Here is a 21,590-nt window from a genome sequence, read left to right as displayed (position 1 = left end):
GGCGGCCAACGGAAAGAGGCGGCACCTACTGCTCTTCGGCGGCGGGTCCCTCAGTTCCTCTCGGAGGGAAGGACCTGCCGCCGAATTGCCGCCGAAGAATGAAGCGGCGCGGTGGAGCTGCTGCCGAAGTGCCGCCTATTGCGGCTTTTTTTTTTTTTTTTTTTTGCTGCTTGGGGCAGCAAAAACACTGGAGCCGGCCCTGCTTCCAGAGACCTCCCTGACGTTCTCTGCTTCAGCCCCAGGGGCTGCAGGACTCTGGAGCTGGCAGCCAGCCGGGCCCTGGCAGTGTTCCAGCAATAGCGACAGGGGCCCCCCTGCAGGGTTCTAGCCACAGGTGACAGGCTCCTGAGGGGGCCCTCCTCAGGGTTCCAGTGACGGGCGACAGCCTCACGTGGCAGGGAGAGGAAGGTGGACACCTCGGGTGAGCGGCTGGGGTTGTCCCGTTTTCTCTTTGGGAAATGTCACCCTGCAGCTCCCAGACACCGTGGGCTGAGGGGGGGTGGCCCTGAAGCTTCCAGCTGCTGCAGGCAGAGGGGGAACCCCACAGCTCCCAGCTACCACAGTGGCAGGGGAAACCATGGAGCTGCAGCAGCAAAAATCAAAGACAGGTCAGACAGTCACAGACAGGCTTCCTTGAATTTTTGTTTATTGCCCGTGACCTGTCTGTGACTTTTACTAAAAACCATGACAAAATCTTAGCCTTAGTTATTGCCAGTTGTTTCTTTTTCACATGGACACTTACTTTCAATCCAGTTCCTAGAGTGTAACCAATTCATTTCACTGTCGTTAGCTACCAGTCATTTCAGATGTTCACTGTATCTCTTTTCTGTGTCCCTTAGTTATCAAGGCCCCATTAGTAGATTTTCTTTAAATTAGCTTTTTGTATACATGATGTAGGTCTAGCTGTATATTCAACCCACATAAAACCTCCTGTTTACCTAGGGAAGGGGGTAGAGCAGAGGATCCCATGGAGTCCCCTAGGGACCTTGCTATGCAGATATAATTTGTCTGGCAAATGCTTAGATACTGTGAAAATGAGCACTATACAAAACTCTGTTAAAGTTGGAGATTTTTATAATCCTATTTTTTCTCCCAAGCTTTGTCATCTTATCTTTTTAGATGGCAGGTTCTTGAGGACAAGGACTGTTGTGTTTGGGTAGCACGGAGTACAAAGGAGTTCTACTTGTTACTGAAATGGAAGAATGTGTCTCATTTATTATTTCTATTTTATTGCTTTTCCTTAATTAGGAAGCCCAGAGTTCATGAAGCTTTAAATCTAAAACCTTTTGTGTTAGCTGTGTTAATATTATTTTCTGCCTCCTTTCTTTAGCTGTGAATTAATAAAATCTGTGTAATGAGTGGGTCTTTAAATTAGGCTCTATCTTACAAGGAGAGTAGGTTTTGCCTGCATGGAGCTCATTGCAGGATCTGGGCTTTAGATTGTAAACTCTTTAGAGTAAGAATCTTGTTCTCTTATTTTTCAGTAAACTTTGATCATATTGTTGGTGCTTTATAAATAACAACAGGACTGCTGGATCAACTTTTAGCTCCTCTGTGAGGATCCTCTGCGTATTCCTTCTCATGGGCTGCCTAGGCCAGCTCAAGCCATGAGTGTCTATATGTAGAGTCCATCTCGAAGTAACCTTCATTTTCATGATAGGAGTCTGGGCCCGCCTTATTGTATTGTTATATGATGGTAGAAATCTTGGAGAACTCTGCACACATGCAAGATCCATTTGAACTTTTTCACAGATAGCCTCATCACAGTGTTGACGAAGTGAACCTTAATCGGTGTAGTAAGTGAAAGGCCCATTTAGCTTGGGTTGCATACACAAAGACATATTGATCTCATGAAGCAGAGAAGTAACAGAATCTCACCATTTGGCTCTTGTGTGATCAGGTCTTGAAATAGTGCATTCATTTCTGTGTATAATGTTACCAGAAAGATGATGAGTAGGAAGGAGTTCAGAGGGAACCCCACCTCAAAGCCCTTACTTGAGACTTTTTAAAGCAGACTGGACAGAGCACTAGAAAGTGTACATACTACTATAGGGAACAACCCTGCACTCTACTGGCAGGGAAATGGATGTGGGAAAGATCAGCCTAACTTTTGTTATATAGTCAATCAGAAATGTTTATGAAGTGTTTTTTAATCTATATGGATGAAAGACACTGTATTAATGAGGTGATGCTCACTTGAGTACCCGTCACTGACAGATTAGGAAAGAAGCAGTTTATTACTAATTAGAAGACCCCGATTACATTGCTGGCAAGAGGCTTTTTCTTTTCAGAGCAGTGGAGACTAGGGGCCAAATTCACACATGCTGTCAGCAAGTATAACAGTACTGAAACCAGAGCAATACAATTGTAGTCAGGTCTGAATTTGCCCTTAGATGTTTGAGACCTCTGGTTGGAGAGAAGGAACTGCTAGTTGTGATACTCTTGGAGCACCAATGGAGGTGAAGTTACCAGACAGAGATCCAGTCTTCCATTTCTATCTTTTACAACCCCTAGCTACTGTGCTGATTTGGTACTTTCTAAATACCTTATGGGTAGAAGTGTTCAGCACTGAAGAGTAATGATGTCCTCTCCACAAATGTATTTTTCACTGAAGTATGACACATTTTGTCTTTATGTAAATGCAGTTGTAGGTCCTTCAGCTCTTATCTACTGCTGCTAAAATCCATCTAGAGTGAAATTGGGCTTTAAGAAAGCACTTCACACTTTTTCTGATCCATAACGGTTTATGGATCCATGAAATTGGTTTTGGTCTATTCAACATGTTGCCTAATTATTTTTTAATAGGATTTTCTTTTCCTCCTCCCCCCTCCTTGTTCTCTTTGAATAGGTTGAGTTAGTTCGAAGAGACTATGTGGCAAATGGTGGCTGGGAGACCTTCCTGTCCTATGAAGATCCAGAACAGGATATTCTGGTTGGCCTTCTGCGGTTGCGAAAGTGTTCAGAGGAGTCATTCAGACCCGAGTTGAAGGGAGGTGTTTCCATCGTTAGAGAACTGCATGTGTATGGTAGCGTGGTTCCAGTGAGCAGTCGTGATCCTTCCAAATTTCAGCATCAGGTATCCTAAGTAATCTTCATTGTCTTCTTTTGTACTCCATCCTGCCCAGCTTTTTTATTAGAAAGACTAAGAAAAATTTGTGACAATCTTGATGAGACTGGCCATACAGTTACTTTAATAAGAACATAAGAATGGCCATACTGGGTCTGAGCAAAGGTCCATCTAGCCCAGTATCCTGTCTTCCCACAGTGGCCAGTGCCAGGTGCCCCAGAGGGAATGAACAGAACAGGTAATCATCAAGTGATCTGTTGCCCATTCCCAGCTTCTGGCAAAAAGAATAATCTGCTGCAATAGAACCAGAATTGAATTTGATCCCCATCTTGTATTAGTATATTAAATTCCTGCCGCCAGTGAGCTTTCACTAATGTATTTGAGCACTTGCAGTTATGGTTGTTTCATGGTTGAAAACATGGGTATACTCTTTATCTCTATTGCTGTACATCCATATGATGTAGGCTCATGCATGGTGACACTAGTTCAGCCTTCAGATACTGAAAACCCATAGTTCCTACACTCTCTCTGAGAACTGAGGGGATTAATTAATCTCTAACACACAGATGCAGGAATTGCATTCAGATTTTGGTTCATCTGTCTACCTGATAGGGTGTGAGGAGTGGGGCTGAAGTGAAGTTGAAGGGTATATGATTCAGTCCTAAAAACATAAAATGCATACAAGGTATTTTTTAAAAATATAAAATTCTTTAACCTAACATTTTCTCCTAATCAAAGATTGTACAAACCAGGGCACTTTACTATTCAGGGATGGGAAGAACACTTTCTGCTTAACATCTTGAGCACGGGTGTCTCTGAATCTACCAAAGTAAGCGTTACTACAGTGTGCATTAGCACGTCATATGCCATGAAATCTCAATTTCCAGTCCATTTTAATTTGTTTGCATTTGGCTCGATTCAATTGATTTTTCTTTCCCTTTGCTTTTTTACTTATGATGGCCACTTTTTCTGCCCTAGGTTTTGAAATGTTAATTATTCTATAGTCAAAGCGTTCATTGTTTTTATGGCTGCCGCCTCACTGCCTGAGGTCATCACTGTCAAACAAAGTGTTGCATCCTAATGCATTTACACAGGAAAAGATTATTAAATAAAAGGAAGTTAATTTAAAACATCAGTCCTGAGGCTTTCTGGTGCAAAGAATAAATTGATTACTTTTTTCTTTTTTTATGCTTGATCTAAAGGCTCAGAATTTACCAGCACAAGATCAAATTCTCACTCTTCCCATAATAGGCCAAAAGATGTTGTAGGTAGCAGAGGGATGATGCATGTAATTTTCATGAGAAAGTCACTGGAAGGAAGTAGTGTGAGAAAGCAAGTGAAGTGTATTTGCTTTCCACCTACATCTTAATATATTTTAGGGTACATGTGAAATGGGGTCAGGGATTTTTCCACAGCTCTGACCAATGAGGCAAGACTGGTAGATTTTACTAAAGAATCTTACCAAAGCATGTAAACTGATATAAATTTTTCAAAAACAAAACTTGAGATGAAATCTCCTATATTTGGTGGTAACAATGTTTTTGACATATGCTCCATTTAAATACTTACCACAAATAAAGAAGCAACAAAAGATATCACATTCTCATTATGACTATTTCATTTTAGATTTCAGTACTAAAAATCTCTTGAACTTCATAAAGTTATTTAAAAAAACAAAAGCAAAATCATAGAACTAATTTTTGCCCTTCATTTTTATTCTGCCCACTACGCAGCAGGCTATGATGCACAAAATATGACGCAGAGGCAGCAAAGACATTTCAAAACAGTCTAAACATGTTGTAGAATTGTGTGTGGAGGGGCTCTTCCTTTGTAATGAAACACTATTTTATTTGCTTCCAGTAGCACCCACTTTATGCTAGGAAGTTTATCAACATAAAAGAAGGCATGGTTCATGCCCCAAAGAGATTACTGTGCACCTTTACAGTGCTTTTCATCTTAGCATCTCAATGCTTTACAAACATTAAGCTTCATAGTACCACATGAGGCAGGAAGAATAGTTGAGGGCTGTGGGAGACCCAGGTTCAATTTTCTGTTCTACCACAGACTTCCTACGTGCCCAAGGGCAAGTCACCTAGTCTCTCTTTGCCTCAGTTCACCATCTGTAAAATGGTCATAACAGCACTGCCCTACCTTACGGGGGTATTGAGGATAAATACATTAATGATCGTCACATACTCAAATACTAGGGTAATGGGGGGGGCCATATAAATATCCAAAACAGATCCATTTTATGAATGGGTAAGTGAGGCAGGCAATTTAAATGACTACTTCAGGGTCAATGAATTATTGGAAAAGCTAGAATAGAATCCAGTCATTCTGACTTGCATTCCTTTGTTCTGATCACTAGACAGTACTTCCTGCTCCCCTTCTGAGCACAGGGGAAATGTCAGTGAGGGGAGGAGGAGCTTGTTTCTCCGGCTAGTTCTAGGAGACTTGTACCAAGTTGAGTAAATCTGTGGCTTTAGCCTTGTTCTTTGACACTAAGAGGCAGTCAGATGTGAAAAGACTCTAAAAGAAATTACAGTTTATACCTATCAGTAACTTTCATTGAAGAAACTTTTGAGTGTTTCACCATTATAAAGGTTAATGTTTGCTGCAGTGCTCTTCTCAAGTACTCAAGCTGTTATTCTTTTCCTTCCCTAGTTTTTATCATTTTATCATTTTCTTCCCCTCTCATTTCCTCCTCTCTAGGGATTCGGTATGTTGCTAATGGAGGAAGCAGAAAGGATAGCCAAAGAAGAGCATGGATCATGGAAAATTGCAGTCATTTCAGGTATCTTTGCTTAATTCTTCTTCAAAACTTAATCTACAAACAAATTAAATAGCAAAAAACTTTGTTAATGCAGAGTTAAGATCTCCCGGTGATAGCTTGTGCCCTTCCAGAATGTCGAATTCAGCAAAACTCAAACTCAAACGTGTGGAAACCAGGTTAAGGTGAATGCCTGTGTAACCTTAACTCTGCCCCCTGAAGCTGGCAGTAACCACTGGGAATTATCTACATGCGCACCAACTTCATTCACTGTGATAGATGTAACTATTGAATTGTGGAAGAATAAGTGGGAGCAGCTTGGAAGAGCTGCAATTATGATATGAGGAGATCTGGGTCTGAGTACCCCCATGTGTGTTATCAAGGGAAAGAGGCTCATATGTACCATGAGGTTCCAGTCTGCCTCATTTAATACAGAATTGTGTAGGTTGTGTCAGTAGGCGGGCACTGGAGTCTTCTTGCCGGAGGTATTGTCAGCAGTGAGGTGGGATATTGAGAGCAGGCCGTGGATTTAATGATCGTCAAGGAAAAGTGTAGGTTTAGGTCATATCCTGTGTGCATGTGTGAAGGTATTACAAAAGGGTATGAAGTGATTGTTAAATTTTACAAGTGTGGTACTCTCTTGGGGGGGAAAGGGTCAGTGTTTGAGCATAGGTCCAGTGCAAGTATCTCCTATCCAGTACAGTGAAAAGACAAAGTGAGAATGTGTGTGTTATGGGCATAGTGAGGCATTGCTCAAAGAGGGTATAGTTAAGGTTGCATGGGCATTTACCTTAATTGTGTAGTTCCTGGCTTTCAGCAGTTTGAGTTTTGCTGAAGTTGACATTCTGGAAGGATACAAACATCACCAGGTAACCTTTATTCTGCGTTAACAAAGTTTTTTTGCCATTTAATTGCCTAATTTTTTAAACCAAAAAGAGAGATGTTTGTTGGCAGGAATTAGAGGTCAGTTAGACAGTTGTTCTCACCAAGGTTTGTAGTTGATATGCTACTGGGGCTAGGTAATAGTCAAAACACCTGGCTTTTATATTGTGCTGCTTTTCATCAGTAGATCTCAAAGAACTTTACATCATTATCCCCATTTTACAGATGGGAAACTGAAGCACAGAGAGATGAAGTGACTTGCTCAAGGTCACCTAGCAAGCCAGTGGCAGAGCTAGGAATAGTTCCAGTCCAGTGTTCTTTCTACTAGGCCACACGGTTGCTATGTGATTCCTCAATCCCCCTCCTGTACATTTTGTTATAGTGGAATGGGCGTAATGGTCATGCTTTGAAATGTTTGTCATGTGTATGCAGTGTTGTAGCTATGCCAGTCCCAGGATATTAAAGAGACAAGGTGGATTAGGTAATATCTTTTATTGTACCAACTTCTGTTGGTGAGAGAGACTAGCTTTTGAGCAATGTGTAGTTGCTAACAGGGCCAGTGAGAGAAATCTCATTAATGGTCTATGTCCATTTTTATTACAGGATTGTTACAGTCACTTTAAGCATGAGGGAGACTGGTGTGTCTCTCCTTCTCTACGCCCCACCCCACCATTCCCTACAACATGTAGCTACCCCTTCACACCCCCACCACACACACATTTCCAGGTCCCCCATCCCAATCCAGTTCAATTAAGCCATTAGTTAGCACTGTAGAAGCCATAAATGTATAAGAAGTTGCTCCTTGCTTGTCTCCTGCTATATGCTGCTGTGTAGACATATCACTGGCCTCAGTTTACTGGGAGGTCACATACTATCTTAGGCCTGGTCTGCGCTTAAATTTTAAGTCAACATAGCTACTGTGCTCAGAGGTGTGAAAAATCCACACCCCTAGCACCGTAGCTATGACGACCTAACCCCTGGTGTAGATGCAGCAAGATCAATGGAAGAATGCTTCTGTCACCCTAACTCCATTGCTTGAGGATATGGGTGTTCCTACAGTGATGGGGAAAAAACCCTCCACCAGAGTAGGTCGTGTCTGTGCTATGGGGTTATGTTAGCGTAGCTACAGCATCGTAGCTACACCATTATAGTCCCCATAGTGTAGACGTGGCCTTAAGTATGTAGCCCAAGCTGCACACTGAGCTGGGGCCGTCACTCCCACTGCCTAATCCCAGTTTGGACTTCTGCCCCTCAGTCAGGCTTCTCCAGCCATGCCCCAGGTCCACCCAATCTGCCCCTCATCCAAACCGGGCCACTCCCATGCACCCTGCTCAGCCTCCCCACCCCACCCAGCAGTGATGTGTTTTTTTATCTGAAATCCAAATGAATAGTTGTTTAAATTTGTGTTGTTTTCATTCCACAAACTCCAGATCCCAGCTCACATAGAGGGACAGGAAGAGGGGCTCAGACCCCTGGAGAGGGGTAGGACTTCCCCCAGATCCTAGCACACACACACCAGGAGAGAATTCAGGGTTGACAGGCCCCCAACCCTAAACCCCCAACTTCCTCTGCTACCCTTACATTCGCCAACCCCTCCCAGTTTCCTAGACCCTACTTCCTCCGCCGTACCTTAGCCCCGAACTCCTCTTCTCTGCCCTACCACCCACTCCCCATCACTGTATGCATTGAAACCTTGCCTTAGGTAGTACAGGATCAATCCCAAGTTATACCTGGTTATTAAATCTTCAAAGGCAAAGCTCTTTAAGAACTTCAGTACAGCAAATCATAATTATACCACAGTATTAGTTATGGATTGCACCCTGGAAAGGGTTTATCCTTGGCTCATCCCAAGTGTCTCTTGTTATTTGCCTTTTATTGAAGACGATCAGTAACAGGTACTCAAACATCAGGGAATCAATTCTTCAGCATCTCCATATTTTGATGCATTTATTTGGAGATTCCCCCACCCCCCTATAAATAATGAGTAAATTTGGTATTTCTAAAAATGATGGAACAGTAGGACAGGCAGATCCCCAGAGAGCCTTAACAAAGCACCTCGCTCCTGACCAGCAAGACTCCGCTTCAGAATGTAATCCTGGGATTCTCTTTAGTGCACACTGCGAGCTGGTAGTCTCTGAACCAGTCTGTGAATTAGCATCTAATATGGACCATGAGGGAGAGATCATCCAAATTCTGTTTTACTTCTGTACTAACCTGAAGGCTACTTACACACTGAAGTTTTAGAGTAGCAGCCGTGTTAGTCTGTATCCGCAAAAAGAACAGGAGTACTTGTGGCACCTTAGAGACTAATAAGTGATGTGTTTTAGACCACCATTGAGCGTGTCATGGTACTTTTTCCTGATATGTAGCCAAGTTCGCTCTCCACCTCCCCCCGCCACTGCGTTTTGTTCCATATAGCTGAAGTTAGTGCTTGTAAAATGCACCATATTCATTTTAGAGAAGCTCTAAGTACTCTATTACAGCAGAGGTAATGGTAGTGTTAGTTGCCCTTTCTTGATGTTATGCCTCTGCTTTGTTCCAGAAGGATCACTTCCAGGAATGGTAGCAGGCTAGTCTCCCTTGCCCATTCAATCCTTGTACCTTCCATGGAGACTGCAAATAAGGGCTATAATTATTACCAATTCTAATGGTGGTTTTTGTGACTGTGGATATCTGACCTATAGGAATTAGACCGAGATGCCCAACTCATTGAACATAGGACGGTGAGCAGTCATCGGATGGTAGTGACTGACCACCCGATGCCTGCTCAGCATCCTATGTTTAATGAGTTGGGCATCTCGGACTAATTCCTATAAGCCAGATATCCACAGTTACAAAAACCGGATCTGAACCAGTAACTTAGAGATGAATGGCTCCATATCCTACTACAAACACTCTGAATCCTTGAAGACTTGCTTTCTCTCTTTCTTAAAAGCAGAAAAATGCATCTTCAAAAGAAGGAGTTGAAAGAAAAGCCCTAGACGAAATGTAAAACCATGGGGAGGGGAAAGGAGAAGAATCCTGGAAATTTGTCATTGCTCAATCAGGGGGTAGGACAAGAAAGTTTGGGGAACCAATGAAGCAAAGCGTTTGGAAAACAAACAAACAAAAAACCTATACCACTAACCAGACGGACCTGCTGAGAAACATTTTCAGAGACAGCTCACAGCTGAAAGCTTCTCTTTTGTCACACATGCTGGCAGCCTAACACTGCAGTGAGATGGTGGATAATTTTGCAGCTGTGTTGTGTGTACCTGGACCGGTTTCAAAATAGATTTTTAAAATCAGTAACATAGGGTTAATCTTCTCTAGTGCCGAAGTGAATTCCGGCTGCATTTTGATTTAAGATAAAACCTTTTTGATTTAAGGAGAACTGAACTTCACTAGATAACATTTCCCAAGTAACAGCTGGAAGGCATCTGTTCTTTGCAGATTCTTTAGTATTCTTTCATTGTGTGACACACTGCACAGTGTTGAATTCTGCACCCTAGAATGATGATGAGCATAGTCCTAATATAATTTTGTTTTTTTTTCCAGTAAACAGCAAGATAAAATGTTTTTACAAATACATTCATATTTTCAGCAAAAATTACTGAACTAGCATGGCTGTTCCTCGAGGAGTGTAATTCAGTTTACTTGACTACAGCCTAAAAGAGTAACGTTAATGTTGCAATGAACCATTTTATTAACAATCACTGTTCCTACTATCTTCTTCTCAGAGTTGTGCTCTTTAGCACAGAGGAATCACCACTTGAGAAGCTCTTTCACAGCCCAAACCAATATAATTGTGAGGGCTGGAGAACAGAGTGAAATTATGGGAGAAAAGAGATTCTTTACGTCCTTGAGGCAGCTTTACTAAGAGGGACCTGGTATTAGTTGTTGGTGCCAGGTGAAATCCCATGAATTAGACTGATTCTGGTAATTAGGCCATCGCCTACACCACCTCTCCTCACTCCCCACTGTGAACCCCTATTGTCTCTCATTTCCTCAGCCCTCCCTTTCTTCCATTGTGTCCTACTAATCATGACTTTAGAGGGCTGAAAAGACAAACCACTAAAGCAAATGGCCCTATCTTACATCAGTTTGGGCCAGGGTCTACACTAGAAAAGGTTTGCCAGTATGCAGCTTTCCCAGCACAGCTTACTAGTTCCCCAAGCGAAATAAACTGTACTGGCAAAAACATCTTTGATGGCAGTATAACTGCACCTACACTAGGGCATTTGCTGGTATAAAAATGTTGCAGAAAAAAAAAAGTCATGCCTCTGCCCAACATGACTATACCGGGAAAAGATTCTAGTGTAGATCTGATTTTATTTCACACAGACCACTGAGCACATGTCAGAACACTACTATTTTCAGTCATCGTTGAACTGTGCCTTGAAAATGAAGTGGAAAAATGAACCAATCTCCTGTACTGTCCAGCTCCCTTCCCCATGACTAGGTTTAATATATTCTGGAGGCACAGTTGGCAACCATGATCACTGCAGCTGCACAAAGAGACTAAAATGGATGCCTGCAATTTTTAAATGTTGTTAGGAGCTGGAAAACTTCCTTTAATAATGCCAGGCCACGAGAGGATACTAGAACAGGGGATCTTCAGAGAAGGAAGAAGCCTATTGGTCATATAGTCTATTCCCCTAGGTACTAGAGGCAGGACTGTTTTCTACAATGTATCCTCTAGTACTCAGCTTTGTCCAACACAGTTTTTAAATGACATGCAGTGATGGGAATTTCACCATTTGGCTTGAGAGACTATTCCATTGTCTAACAGATCTCACTATTAGGAAGTTTTTTCTGATGTTCATTTCTTCCTAATTACAATGGGCGTTCTTAGCTGTAGTGCTGACTGCATATGTATTATAACAGAGAATGATAGCTCTCAAGGTTAAAACCAGCTTTCTGAATAAAGCTTGACTGTTCTAAGTCCTCTAAAATCTGTACAGGTAATCAGATTGCCTTGAAATGTGGTGTGCCTCATGGAGATATAGGGTAAGGTCTGCAATCCCAATTTAGGGCCGTTTGACTAAGGGGTTCCTGAAGTAAAGCCCTTGGAAGAAAAGAAAAAAAAAGCTTTTCTTAAAGTTGCACATTCTGGTATTGCTTTTTTGCCCACAGATAGTGATCAAACCAGAGATCAGATCATTGCACCACGGTCTCAAATGCTCAAGAGTTACCCCAGTAGAATGCATAGCACCCACCAGCCCTTTGCGGGAAATCAAATTAGATGCGGATTATAATCCATTATGCTCCTGAGCTTTAGCATGCCTAACTAGCATGAAGCAAACTCTTTTTCTAACATGTAACAGCTGAAATCTCATTCCTGCTGCCCCTTGTTCTGAGTTGGATTTTAGGATTGTGGTCTCCTGATTAAAAGGAAAGATGCATTTTGCGCTCTTTCAGGTGAAATATCCTTCTTGACCATCCATGTTCCTATTATGTTCTCACATTGTGATCACCATCTTTAAAAAAAAAAAAAAGGGGGGGGGGAGATAAAAGCTTAAATCTTCTTATTTTCAAGGTTTGGGGGTGGAAGTCTTTGTGATCTTTAGAGCCTGAATATAACACTGTCCAATTCCAGTTTTTTCACAACATACAACTCACCACCTACCAAGGTTTTAGCTGCCTTTTTTTCCACCAAGAACCAGATATGACCTATTGATCATTGCTCTTTATTCAGCAAGAAAAGCTGTTACTCCTTCTCCCATCTCAGCAGTCACTAAACCTGGGGCTTCTGCAGCACACCAGTTCCTGTGAGCTGTCACCAAGATGAGTGTAGCGATGGAGAGAATTATCACTTGGCAGAGAGCTGAAATATTTACTGACTAAGCAAGTATCAGGGTTCCCTATTATATAATTTAGTAACATATACTGGATATCTGAATTCCATCACATCTTGTACATCTTCAGAGTATGTTAGAATTTTCCATGGAGCACAAGCTGTCTGAGTTTCTCACCAAAGATCTTCCCTAAACTATTTTGTTTTCTCTCTGTGTGTGTGTGTGTGTGTGTGTGTGTGTGTGTGTGTGTGTGTGTGTGTGTGTGTGTGTGTGCACGCGCACAGTCAAGCTGGTTTTAACTGGTGGAGTCAGGAGTTGCAGTGTGGCTTAACAGTTACCATTTATTATTATTACTTATTTCTATAGTGCCCAAAACTTACTAGGGGCTTCGCAAACAAGTAGGAATCCAAGGTCCCTGCTCCAAGCATCTTGCAGGCCAAATTGGCAATGACTAGCAAACAAAGGATGGGGCAGAGGATGCAACTGAAGTAAGTGTCTGGAGCGAGTTATGATGTACATCATCTACCTTGCAGTTCCTAGGTTAATTGTTTTCCTTTTCGCCTCTTTCTATCACTTCATTTGAGGGTAGGGGTGGTGGGAGAACAGGATGTAATTTAACTGTGAAGGGGGAATGTGTTTTTTAAGGAAGGATTTGAAGGAAGAGAGGATGAGAGATTTTGCAAACCATGTCAGGGATGACATGCTGGGTGTAGAAAGCATTCGTGAAAGGAGGAGCACAGACAGGAGTCAGGGAAGGGTTGAGTGGCATGACTAATTCTGGTTTCACATACTGGAAAATACACTTCTCTATTCCGTGGGTCATCCTACAGTGTGAATCCAACAAATACTATTGTAATGCTTTCCTCCTGGTGTGTTAGTGATTGTGAAAGACCTCACTCAGGAGCTACCTTGTGTTAAATGCTTAGCCAAACCGGACAGCATTAAGTATTCACATTTTAAAAACAGGGTGGTTTTGTCTCAGCTTGCAAGGTCATTGTTTAGAGCCAGAAGTGTGCTGCCTATCCATAACAATAAGGCGGAGATGCCCCCCAACCCCCACATCCTATATCAGAGCTATGTAAAATGTGAATGACTTGTTTATCATGAAGCCATTGCTCATTTAAGGTAATTTTCTGCATGAGTGATGCCATTCTGCTTTTCTGATGTGAGATAGTATATTAGTATGCAGGCTTAGGTAGCTGAATAGTAGACCCCTGAGGCATTAATCCATTATTCAGAGCTCTTGGGAGGTCTGATCTAAAATGTCTGTTTCATGAGCATTTGAAATTATTCTGTGTATGTTTTCCTTGTGGTTTGTTGTTTTTACTTGCAGCCTTACCTGGTTTGAGTGTGTGTGTGTGTGTGTGTGTGTGTGTGTGTGTGTGTATTTCTTTTACTTTCATTTAAACAAAACAAAACAACCCTAAAAACCAACCTAAATTCATTGTATATCTGATATCCACAGGTTAAAGTCTTTATATTCTGGAAGTGAAAATCCTCAGTATGTATGAGGATGTTTGTATCTTGCATTTGCCGAATTTAGCTGTAAGTCTTCTTGTATGCAAGTTGAAATACCCAATGTTTGGATGACGTATTAATTTTTTCCTCCTTTTTGAAAGTTGATTCTATTTTTCATTTTCCACAATAGTTCTTTACTTCTAAGAAAGTCACTGGAAGTTAAAAGGATCACAATACAGTTACTAAAATTGAGTTGTGCTGTGATATAAGCTCATGAAATTTGCAAATATGAATAGTCCATCTTGTTAGATTTTAAGCCCCCCATTTGTTTACTCCCCTAAATGATAAAACCATAAGACACTCTTCTTGATGTGGATAAACAAATTCATAGAGCAGGATCCCTTGATCTTTCTTCTAATCAGACGCTGGATTGTTTTAAAAATGTCACCATTCAGTTAATTATTGCCATTTACAGTAAGCGTGACCAGTGAGAGTCAAGTCTGTGCTTTAAAATTACTAATGCTTTCATAGAAACACATAAAAAATAATATCATAGGACTTGAAATTTTTATCTTTAAAATACAGCAGTTTCATATAGTATTAGTGATGGGGAAAAATGACCCAAATGTTTTTTTCTCACTCCTTTCAGAATAACTTGTGAAATAAAAGATACATATCCAGGTGATGGTCCAGGCAGGAGCATTTTTCCCCCAGAAGCATCATGCTGTCATAGCACCAGTACGACCTAATAAATACAGCAAATACTATAATTAATATAAAGCTAGTATTTTTTAAGCGATCTGTCCCCTCCTGCCTCATGACATGATCAAACCATTGACTTTACACTCAGGAGATTCTTGCATTTCCTTTTGAAACATCTGGTACTGGCCACTGTTGGAGATAGGATGTTGGTCCTGTGGACCTCTAGTCTGCCTGTCCAGTATGGCAGTCCCTATGTTCCGACAATCCACTAGTGCCTTTAAGTCTGTTTTGAGATGTTTTAACCACTGACTATTGGAGCACCTTTGTGCTGTTGTTGCTGGATCAAAGCATTTCTCTCTCAGCTGCTAGCTGTTTTTCACTCTCCTGATTAATTCAGTTCTGATTTTCCTCCAATATTTTAGTGTTTGTGCTTCTATCTGTTAAAACTAAAGAAAAGTCAGTTTGTGTCACGTGAGATGTGTCCGGCTTGATGCCTTGTGAGGCCTTAGCTTTTGCTATTTAGCTGTTTCTTCTTGTTGTGTTTTGTAAAAGTGGCATACTTTCTCCTGTAAGGTTTTTTAACTGGGGTTGTCTCAAGTGCAGTCATAAGATGCCCATCATGGACTGACATTACCAATGTTTGAGATTTCTAGGGCCACACTGTGACTGAGTTGGCTCTAGGATCTCTGCCTTATGTTGTCGATGCGGTCCTGGGGCAAAAGCTTCAAAGTTTGTTGCCCTCCATTGAAACTTCTGCTAAGTATGGCGGCATATTGGCTGGAAGGGGTTGAAGAACAAGTGTGTCAAAGCAGAGTGACTCAGCTTGATGTTGACACTGGTGCCATCTGTTTCAGTGGCAGCACATGCAAGAGGAAAGGCTTTACAATGGAGCTTTGATGCCATTTAACAAGCCACCGTCTTAGGCAAGATTGAAGTTGTGGGGGGAAGTGTTAAGGTTTTGGCTAGGAGCATTGGTGCATGTCCCTTATGGCACTGCCTCCCTAGAGACGTGCATCACATAAGATCATGTGTGTCCACTGCTATGATTTGTCTGCCCTTTACTCTTGTCCTTAGTTTGTGAAAGCCAGGTGATTCCAAGCCAGACAGCGTTGGCCTACTCAGAGCTGTTAGAGTTATAGGCAGGTCGTATGTTTCAGCACAGATCCCATACCTCCAGCTTCACTCTGTGTACATGGCATTAGTGCTTGTTCTGATACTCCTTATCACTTTGCACAATGGGACTCAACTGCTCTGGTTCCAGTACTGTATCTGCCACTCATTTTAACTTTGCAACCTGATATTTATGTGCAAAAGGATGAGATAACTCACCAAGCTATTCATGGCCATCTCCTTCATTGTAGCAAGAAACAAGTATGCTAGAGCCGTGAGTGCAGAATAACCCGATATGTCTGCCTGATTGGATGGTCATGCCCCCATCCACCCAGTCTTTGGCCAGCTGGTGAAAAGGCGGAGGGACAGCAGCATTTGCCCACTCCCACAGCAGTCATCGGTATCTATTATCTATTGTCCTTCCTACGAGCCTGGTTGTTAAGGCCAAAGGTTAGACCTGTGATTCAGAGCCCCTGCACCAACTCCAAGCACTGCCCTAGGTAGGAACATTAACCAGTCTTTTATGTTAGCTATTACATCTAGGGCTGTCAAGCGATTAAAAAGATTAATCGCACTGTTAAACAATAATAGAATACCATTTATTTAAATATTTTTGGATGTTTTCTACAGTTTCAAATATATTGATTTCTATTACAACACCGAATACAAAGTGTACAGTGCTCACTTTCTATTTATTTTTAACACAAATATTTGCACTGTAAAAAACAAAAGAAATAATATATTTCAATTCACCTAATACAAGTACTGTAGTGCAATCTCTTTATCGTGAAAGTTGAACTTACAAATGTCAAATTATGTACAAAAAAATAACTGCATTCAAAAATAAAACAATGTAAAACTTTAGAGTCTACAAGTCCACTCAGTCCTACTTCAGCCAATCGCTCAGACAAACAAGTTTGGTTACATTTGCAGGAGATAATGCTGCCCGCTTCTTATTTACAGTGTCACCTGAAAGTGAGAACAGGCGTTCACATGGCACTGTTGTAACCAGCATCGCAAGATATTTACGTGCCAGATGCGCTAAAGATTCATATGTCCATTCATGCTTCAACCACCATCCCAGAGGCTATGGATCCATGCTGATGACGGGTTCTGCTTGATAACAATCCAAAGCAGAGCAGACCGATGCATGTTCATTTTCATCATCTGAGTCAGATGCCACCAGGAGAAGTTTGAGCGATTGGCTGAAGTAGGACTGAGTGGTTCGGATTCTGTAGTTTCCGCATCGGAGTGCTGCTCTTTTAAGACTTCTGAAAGCATGCTCCACACGTTGTCCCTCTCAGATTTTGGACAGCACTTCAGATTCTTAAACCTTAGGTCGAGTGCTGTAGCTATTTTTAGAAATCTCACATTGGTACCTTCTTTGCGTTTTGTCAAATCTGCAGTGACAATGTTCGTAAATCAAACATCATGTGCTGTGGTCATCATTTGAGACTCCTATAACATGAAATATATGGCAGAATGAGGGTAAAACAGCAGGGGACATACCATTTTCCCCCAAGAAGTTCAGTCACAAATGTAATTAATGCACTATTTTTTTAACGAACATCATCAGCATGGAAGTATGTCCTCTGGAATGGTGGCTGAAGGATGAAGGGGCATACGAATGTTTAGAATATCTGGCACATAAATACCTTGCAACGCCGGCTACAAAAGTGCTATGCGATCACCTGTTCTCACTTTCAGGTGACATTGTAAATAAGAAGCAGTCAGCATTATCTCCCATAAATGTAAACAAACTTGTTTGTCTTAGCAATTGGCTGAACAAGAAGTAGGACTGAGTGGACTTGTAGGCTCCAAAGTTTTACATTGTTTAGTTTTTGAGTGCAGTTATGTAACAACAACAAAATCTACATTTGTAAATTTCACCTTCACAATAGAGATTGCACTACAGTACTTGTATGAGGTGAATTGAAAAATGCTATTTCTTTTATCATTTTTACAGTGCAAATATTTTTAATAAATAATATAAAGTGAGCACTGTACACTTTGTATTCTGTGTTGTAATAGAAATCAATATATTTGAAAATGTAGAAAAACATCCAAAAATATTTTATAAATCTCAATTGGTATTCTATTGTTTAACAGAGAGATTAATTGCAATACATTTTTTTAATCGCAGTTAATTTTTTTGAGTTAATCGCGCGAGTTAACTGCGATTAATCGACAGCCCTAATTACATCACAGACTTCCAGGACTACATGTACAAAATAATACATGTAATGGTTCTAAGACTGCTGGTTGGTTTTTCAGACAGCAGCCCTAAAATTTAAATGTTCAGAGAAAATTCTTTGTTGCAAAAAGGAGATCTTTAACTTGAAATAATCGCTGTTGTGTCTGTCTATACTCCTCACGTCAAAAGAGTAGAAAGGCATCTGTCATACAGACAGGATTCATTATGCTTTATCTCTGTGCAGAAGTAGACTGTTCTGCGAGGAATGCAGAGCAGAGATAAAATTCCACTATCACAAGTGTCCATCTACTAAAATCACATGTGCTGTGAGGCCCCTTAACGAGCATGTTCCCTTTGCCTTTAAAGTGCAGGTGCTGCATTCCCTAACACTTCATCTCTGGTAGCCTTTTAAAATACTATCATTGATGCAAAGGCTGGAGAGCTCTGCAACCACACCCACATCTATTAAATCGCACCAGAGCAGGTAGCCTGTTGAAGGAGTTTGATGTGTCCCTGCAGTGAGACCTAAATATAGATTTCCTCATTTCAGTGAAACAGAAGTCTTATCTCAGTGGTGTGAGGACTGGGGTACACTACTGTTCTGTGCTATGAATTAATTAACAGTGCAGCAAGATGATCAGTTTTTCCCCGGACCACATTTCTATGTGTGTTCTGCCAAGTAGAAAATTAACATGGCCACAGGCCTGGAATGTTATACACCTGAGCACACAGAGGCTGAAGATGGAGGAAAGGAGGGGTGGACTTCTGGCTGGGTAGGGATTAAAAACTAATGATGTCAAGTGTTGCTGGCCTATTTCATTAGCCAGTTCATCAGAGAAGTTGAGAAGCAGAAGAATTGGGGAATAACAACATTTAGTGTGGACATAGCCCCTGTAACTGCTGATCTCAGCGTTCTTTGTTCAACATTAAGCCTCAGGGATATATATTAAAAACTCTTCTGCCTCTCCTCATCTGTGTGCATATATCACCTGGCACAGTGGAGTGTTTTTTGAGGCCTCTGTGCAGTACAGAAATGCAAATAATAAGTGTTTCTCTCTCTCTCAAACGAGCCTCTCCACCTATGACATTAACTGGCTCTGCTAGAAGCTGCATCCAGACAGAAAGACTGTTAGATGTGACACAAGGAATTCAACAGACTGCAAATAAAACAGAAAAAGTGGGAAAGTTTGTAGGGCAGGGGGAGGTGCTTCATTATCCCCAGTTCTTGTTAATCTGAAGTAGTATTTCTGGATTAACTGTTTTTGCTGCTGACTATTGATGAACCATGAAGTAAAAGGTTTCAGTAGGTGCAGGGCCGGCTCTAGTTTTTTTGCTGCCCCAAGCAAAAAAAATTTTGGCTGCCCCCCGCCCCAGCCCTGGGCTCCTACCCCCCCGACCCGCACCTCCCTGCCGCCCCAGCCCTGGGCTCTCACCTCCCCAACCACACCCCCCTGCCGCCCCAGCCCTGGGCGCGCGCTCTCTCTCTCTCTCTCTCTCTCTGTCACACACACACGCGCACACACACACACACACACTGCCGCCCCAGCTCTGGATTCCCCCTACCCCCCCCCCATTATCCCCCACACACATCTCCTGCCGCCCCAGCCCTGGGCTCACCCCCACCCAACCTGCACCCTCCTTCCGCCGCAGCCCCGGGTCACTGGTAACTCACTCCCAGGGCAGGTCATTCAGCAGGAATTTTAGATGTGCACAGAACACAGACAGGATTGGTTCCCATATGGTTACAGAACTGCAGTAAAGTGGAACAATTTTCAGCTTGTCTGATTGGAGGATATCTGGATGCATATTATAAGACTGTCCTACATAAATGAGGAAAAGTTGAGGTGCCTTTATTATTCTTTTGTTCCACTCTTTCTTTCTATGGGGAATTTGCCAATGCAATATCACTGTCTTCCTTTTAAACAAACAAACAAAAAAAAGGCAATGGCTGTTGAAAATAGCAATTCCAGTCCTAATAACCACTGGGAAGCCTTTCTTGCTCAATTTTATCCTACTTTTTCTACAGCAAGTTACAGTGGATCAGTATATTTGATTTGGGAGAAATGAAGTAACAGCCGCCCAAACTGAGCTTGAGCACTCCTGAATTTTGAGGTGTTCAAATCTGGAAGGCAGGTGCTTGGGGGGGGGCACTGTGGCTCCGCAGGGGAGCACGGCAGCATGTATGCAGCAGCGTGTCTGGCGCTGTGCAAAGCCGGACACGCTGGTCTGAGTGGCACGGTAAGGGGGCTGGGGGGTTGGAGAAGGAGTAGGGGGTTCCGGGGGGGCAGTCAAGGGACAGGGAGCAGGGGGGGTTGGATGGGGTGGAGGTTTGGGGGGGCAGTCAGGGGCAGGGAGCAGGGGGGGTTAGATGGGTCAGGGGTTTGGAGGGGGCAGTCGGGACAGACAGCAGTTGGATAGGTATGGGAGTCCCAGGGGTTTGTCAGGGGACAGGTAGGGGGTGGGGTCCTAGGAAGGAAGTTGGGGGGGTCTCAGGAGGGGGCAGTTGGGGACAAGGACCAGTGGGGCTTAGATAGGGGGTGGGATCCTGGGGGGCAGGGGTCCCGGGAAGGGGTGATCAGGGGACAGGGAGCAGGGGGGTTGGATGGGTTGGGGTTTCTGTGGGGGGCAGTCGGAGGGAGTGGATGGGGGCAGGGTGGGGCTACCCTCCCTCCCCGTGGAGTGTCCTATTTTTTGAATGTTAAAATATGGAATCCCTACTCACAGTGCAGCTCTCCATTCACTGCAGCATGAGGTCTCAGCTACCTTCCTTCCTCCCCCTCTTTCCTGTTGGTAGTGGCCAAGGGAATGCTGGGAAATGTAGTTCTTTCCCTGCTCCAGGGCTGGCTCTATAGGCAGGGAGCTAACCAAAGAACTTCAGCTCCTAGGGCACCCTGTTGGTTCTCAGCTCCCATGCTGGATCCCTGCCGCCCCTGCAAATGGGCTGCCCCAAGCATGTGCTTGCTTTGCTGGTGCCTAGAGCCGCCCCTGAGTAGGTGCCATAGGACTGTTTTAAGTGGGTTTTTCTTGTTGTACAGGACTGGACGGCCCAGGGCTTCATAATGGATACAGACCCTTTCCACCTCTGTTGCTAATTCAAATCTAGTACCAGTACCAGATGATTAGTGACCAAAAATCACTACTGATGATTTGGTGTCCTATGTCACTTAGACTATAAGCTCCTGAAAGCATGGTCTGTCTTTTTGTTATTTGTTCATACAGAGCCTAGCACTATAATTGGGGCCTCTAACTCCTTCTACAATATGAATAAATAATGCTGAGAACATAATTTGTGATCTCACAGTAGTTCCTAGTGAACAAGATGGCATCTCACAAGAAAAGGCTAAATATTGAATGGGCATAGTGACTGACCTACCCTTCACTATTGATGGTAGTGCTCCTTGGTCAGTATTGAGGCAGGATTTGGAGGGGCAGGGTATATTCAGCACTGCTGCATGTGCCATACTTGTTTAACGGACAGTGGAATTCAGTCTCCAAGATTGTCAGTCTTCTTTTCATCATCACTAAACTCTCTTAACTTATGTAGAGGAAAACAAAGCTTGAATTCCTGGGCTTCTTTGTTTCAGTTTAAATCCCCAAATTCTCAGTAATACCATGCTGGAGGGTGAATGC

General features: G+C 42.6%; 1 protein-coding gene across 1 annotated transcript in view; it reads left to right on the top strand.

Moving 5' to 3' along the window:
• Positions 1–21,590, top strand: part of ELP3 (elongator acetyltransferase complex subunit 3) — a 149,066-nt gene that overhangs the window by 102,616 nt on the left and 24,860 nt on the right. The window contains exons 13-14 of the mRNA XM_065401159.1: positions 2,849–3,076; positions 5,780–5,861. Of these exons, the coding sequence (XP_065257231.1) occupies positions 2,849–3,076; positions 5,780–5,861 (310 nt within the window). The remainder of the gene's footprint in view (positions 1–2,848; positions 3,077–5,779; positions 5,862–21,590) is intronic.

The sequence above is a fragment of the Emys orbicularis genome, chromosome 3 (assembly GCF_028017835.1).
Source record: "Emys orbicularis isolate rEmyOrb1 chromosome 3, rEmyOrb1.hap1, whole genome shotgun sequence".
NCBI lineage: Eukaryota > Metazoa > Chordata > Testudines > Emydidae > Emys > Emys orbicularis.
Note: the sequence above shows the minus strand (reverse complement) of the source record. Positions and strands in the feature narration are given on the sequence as shown.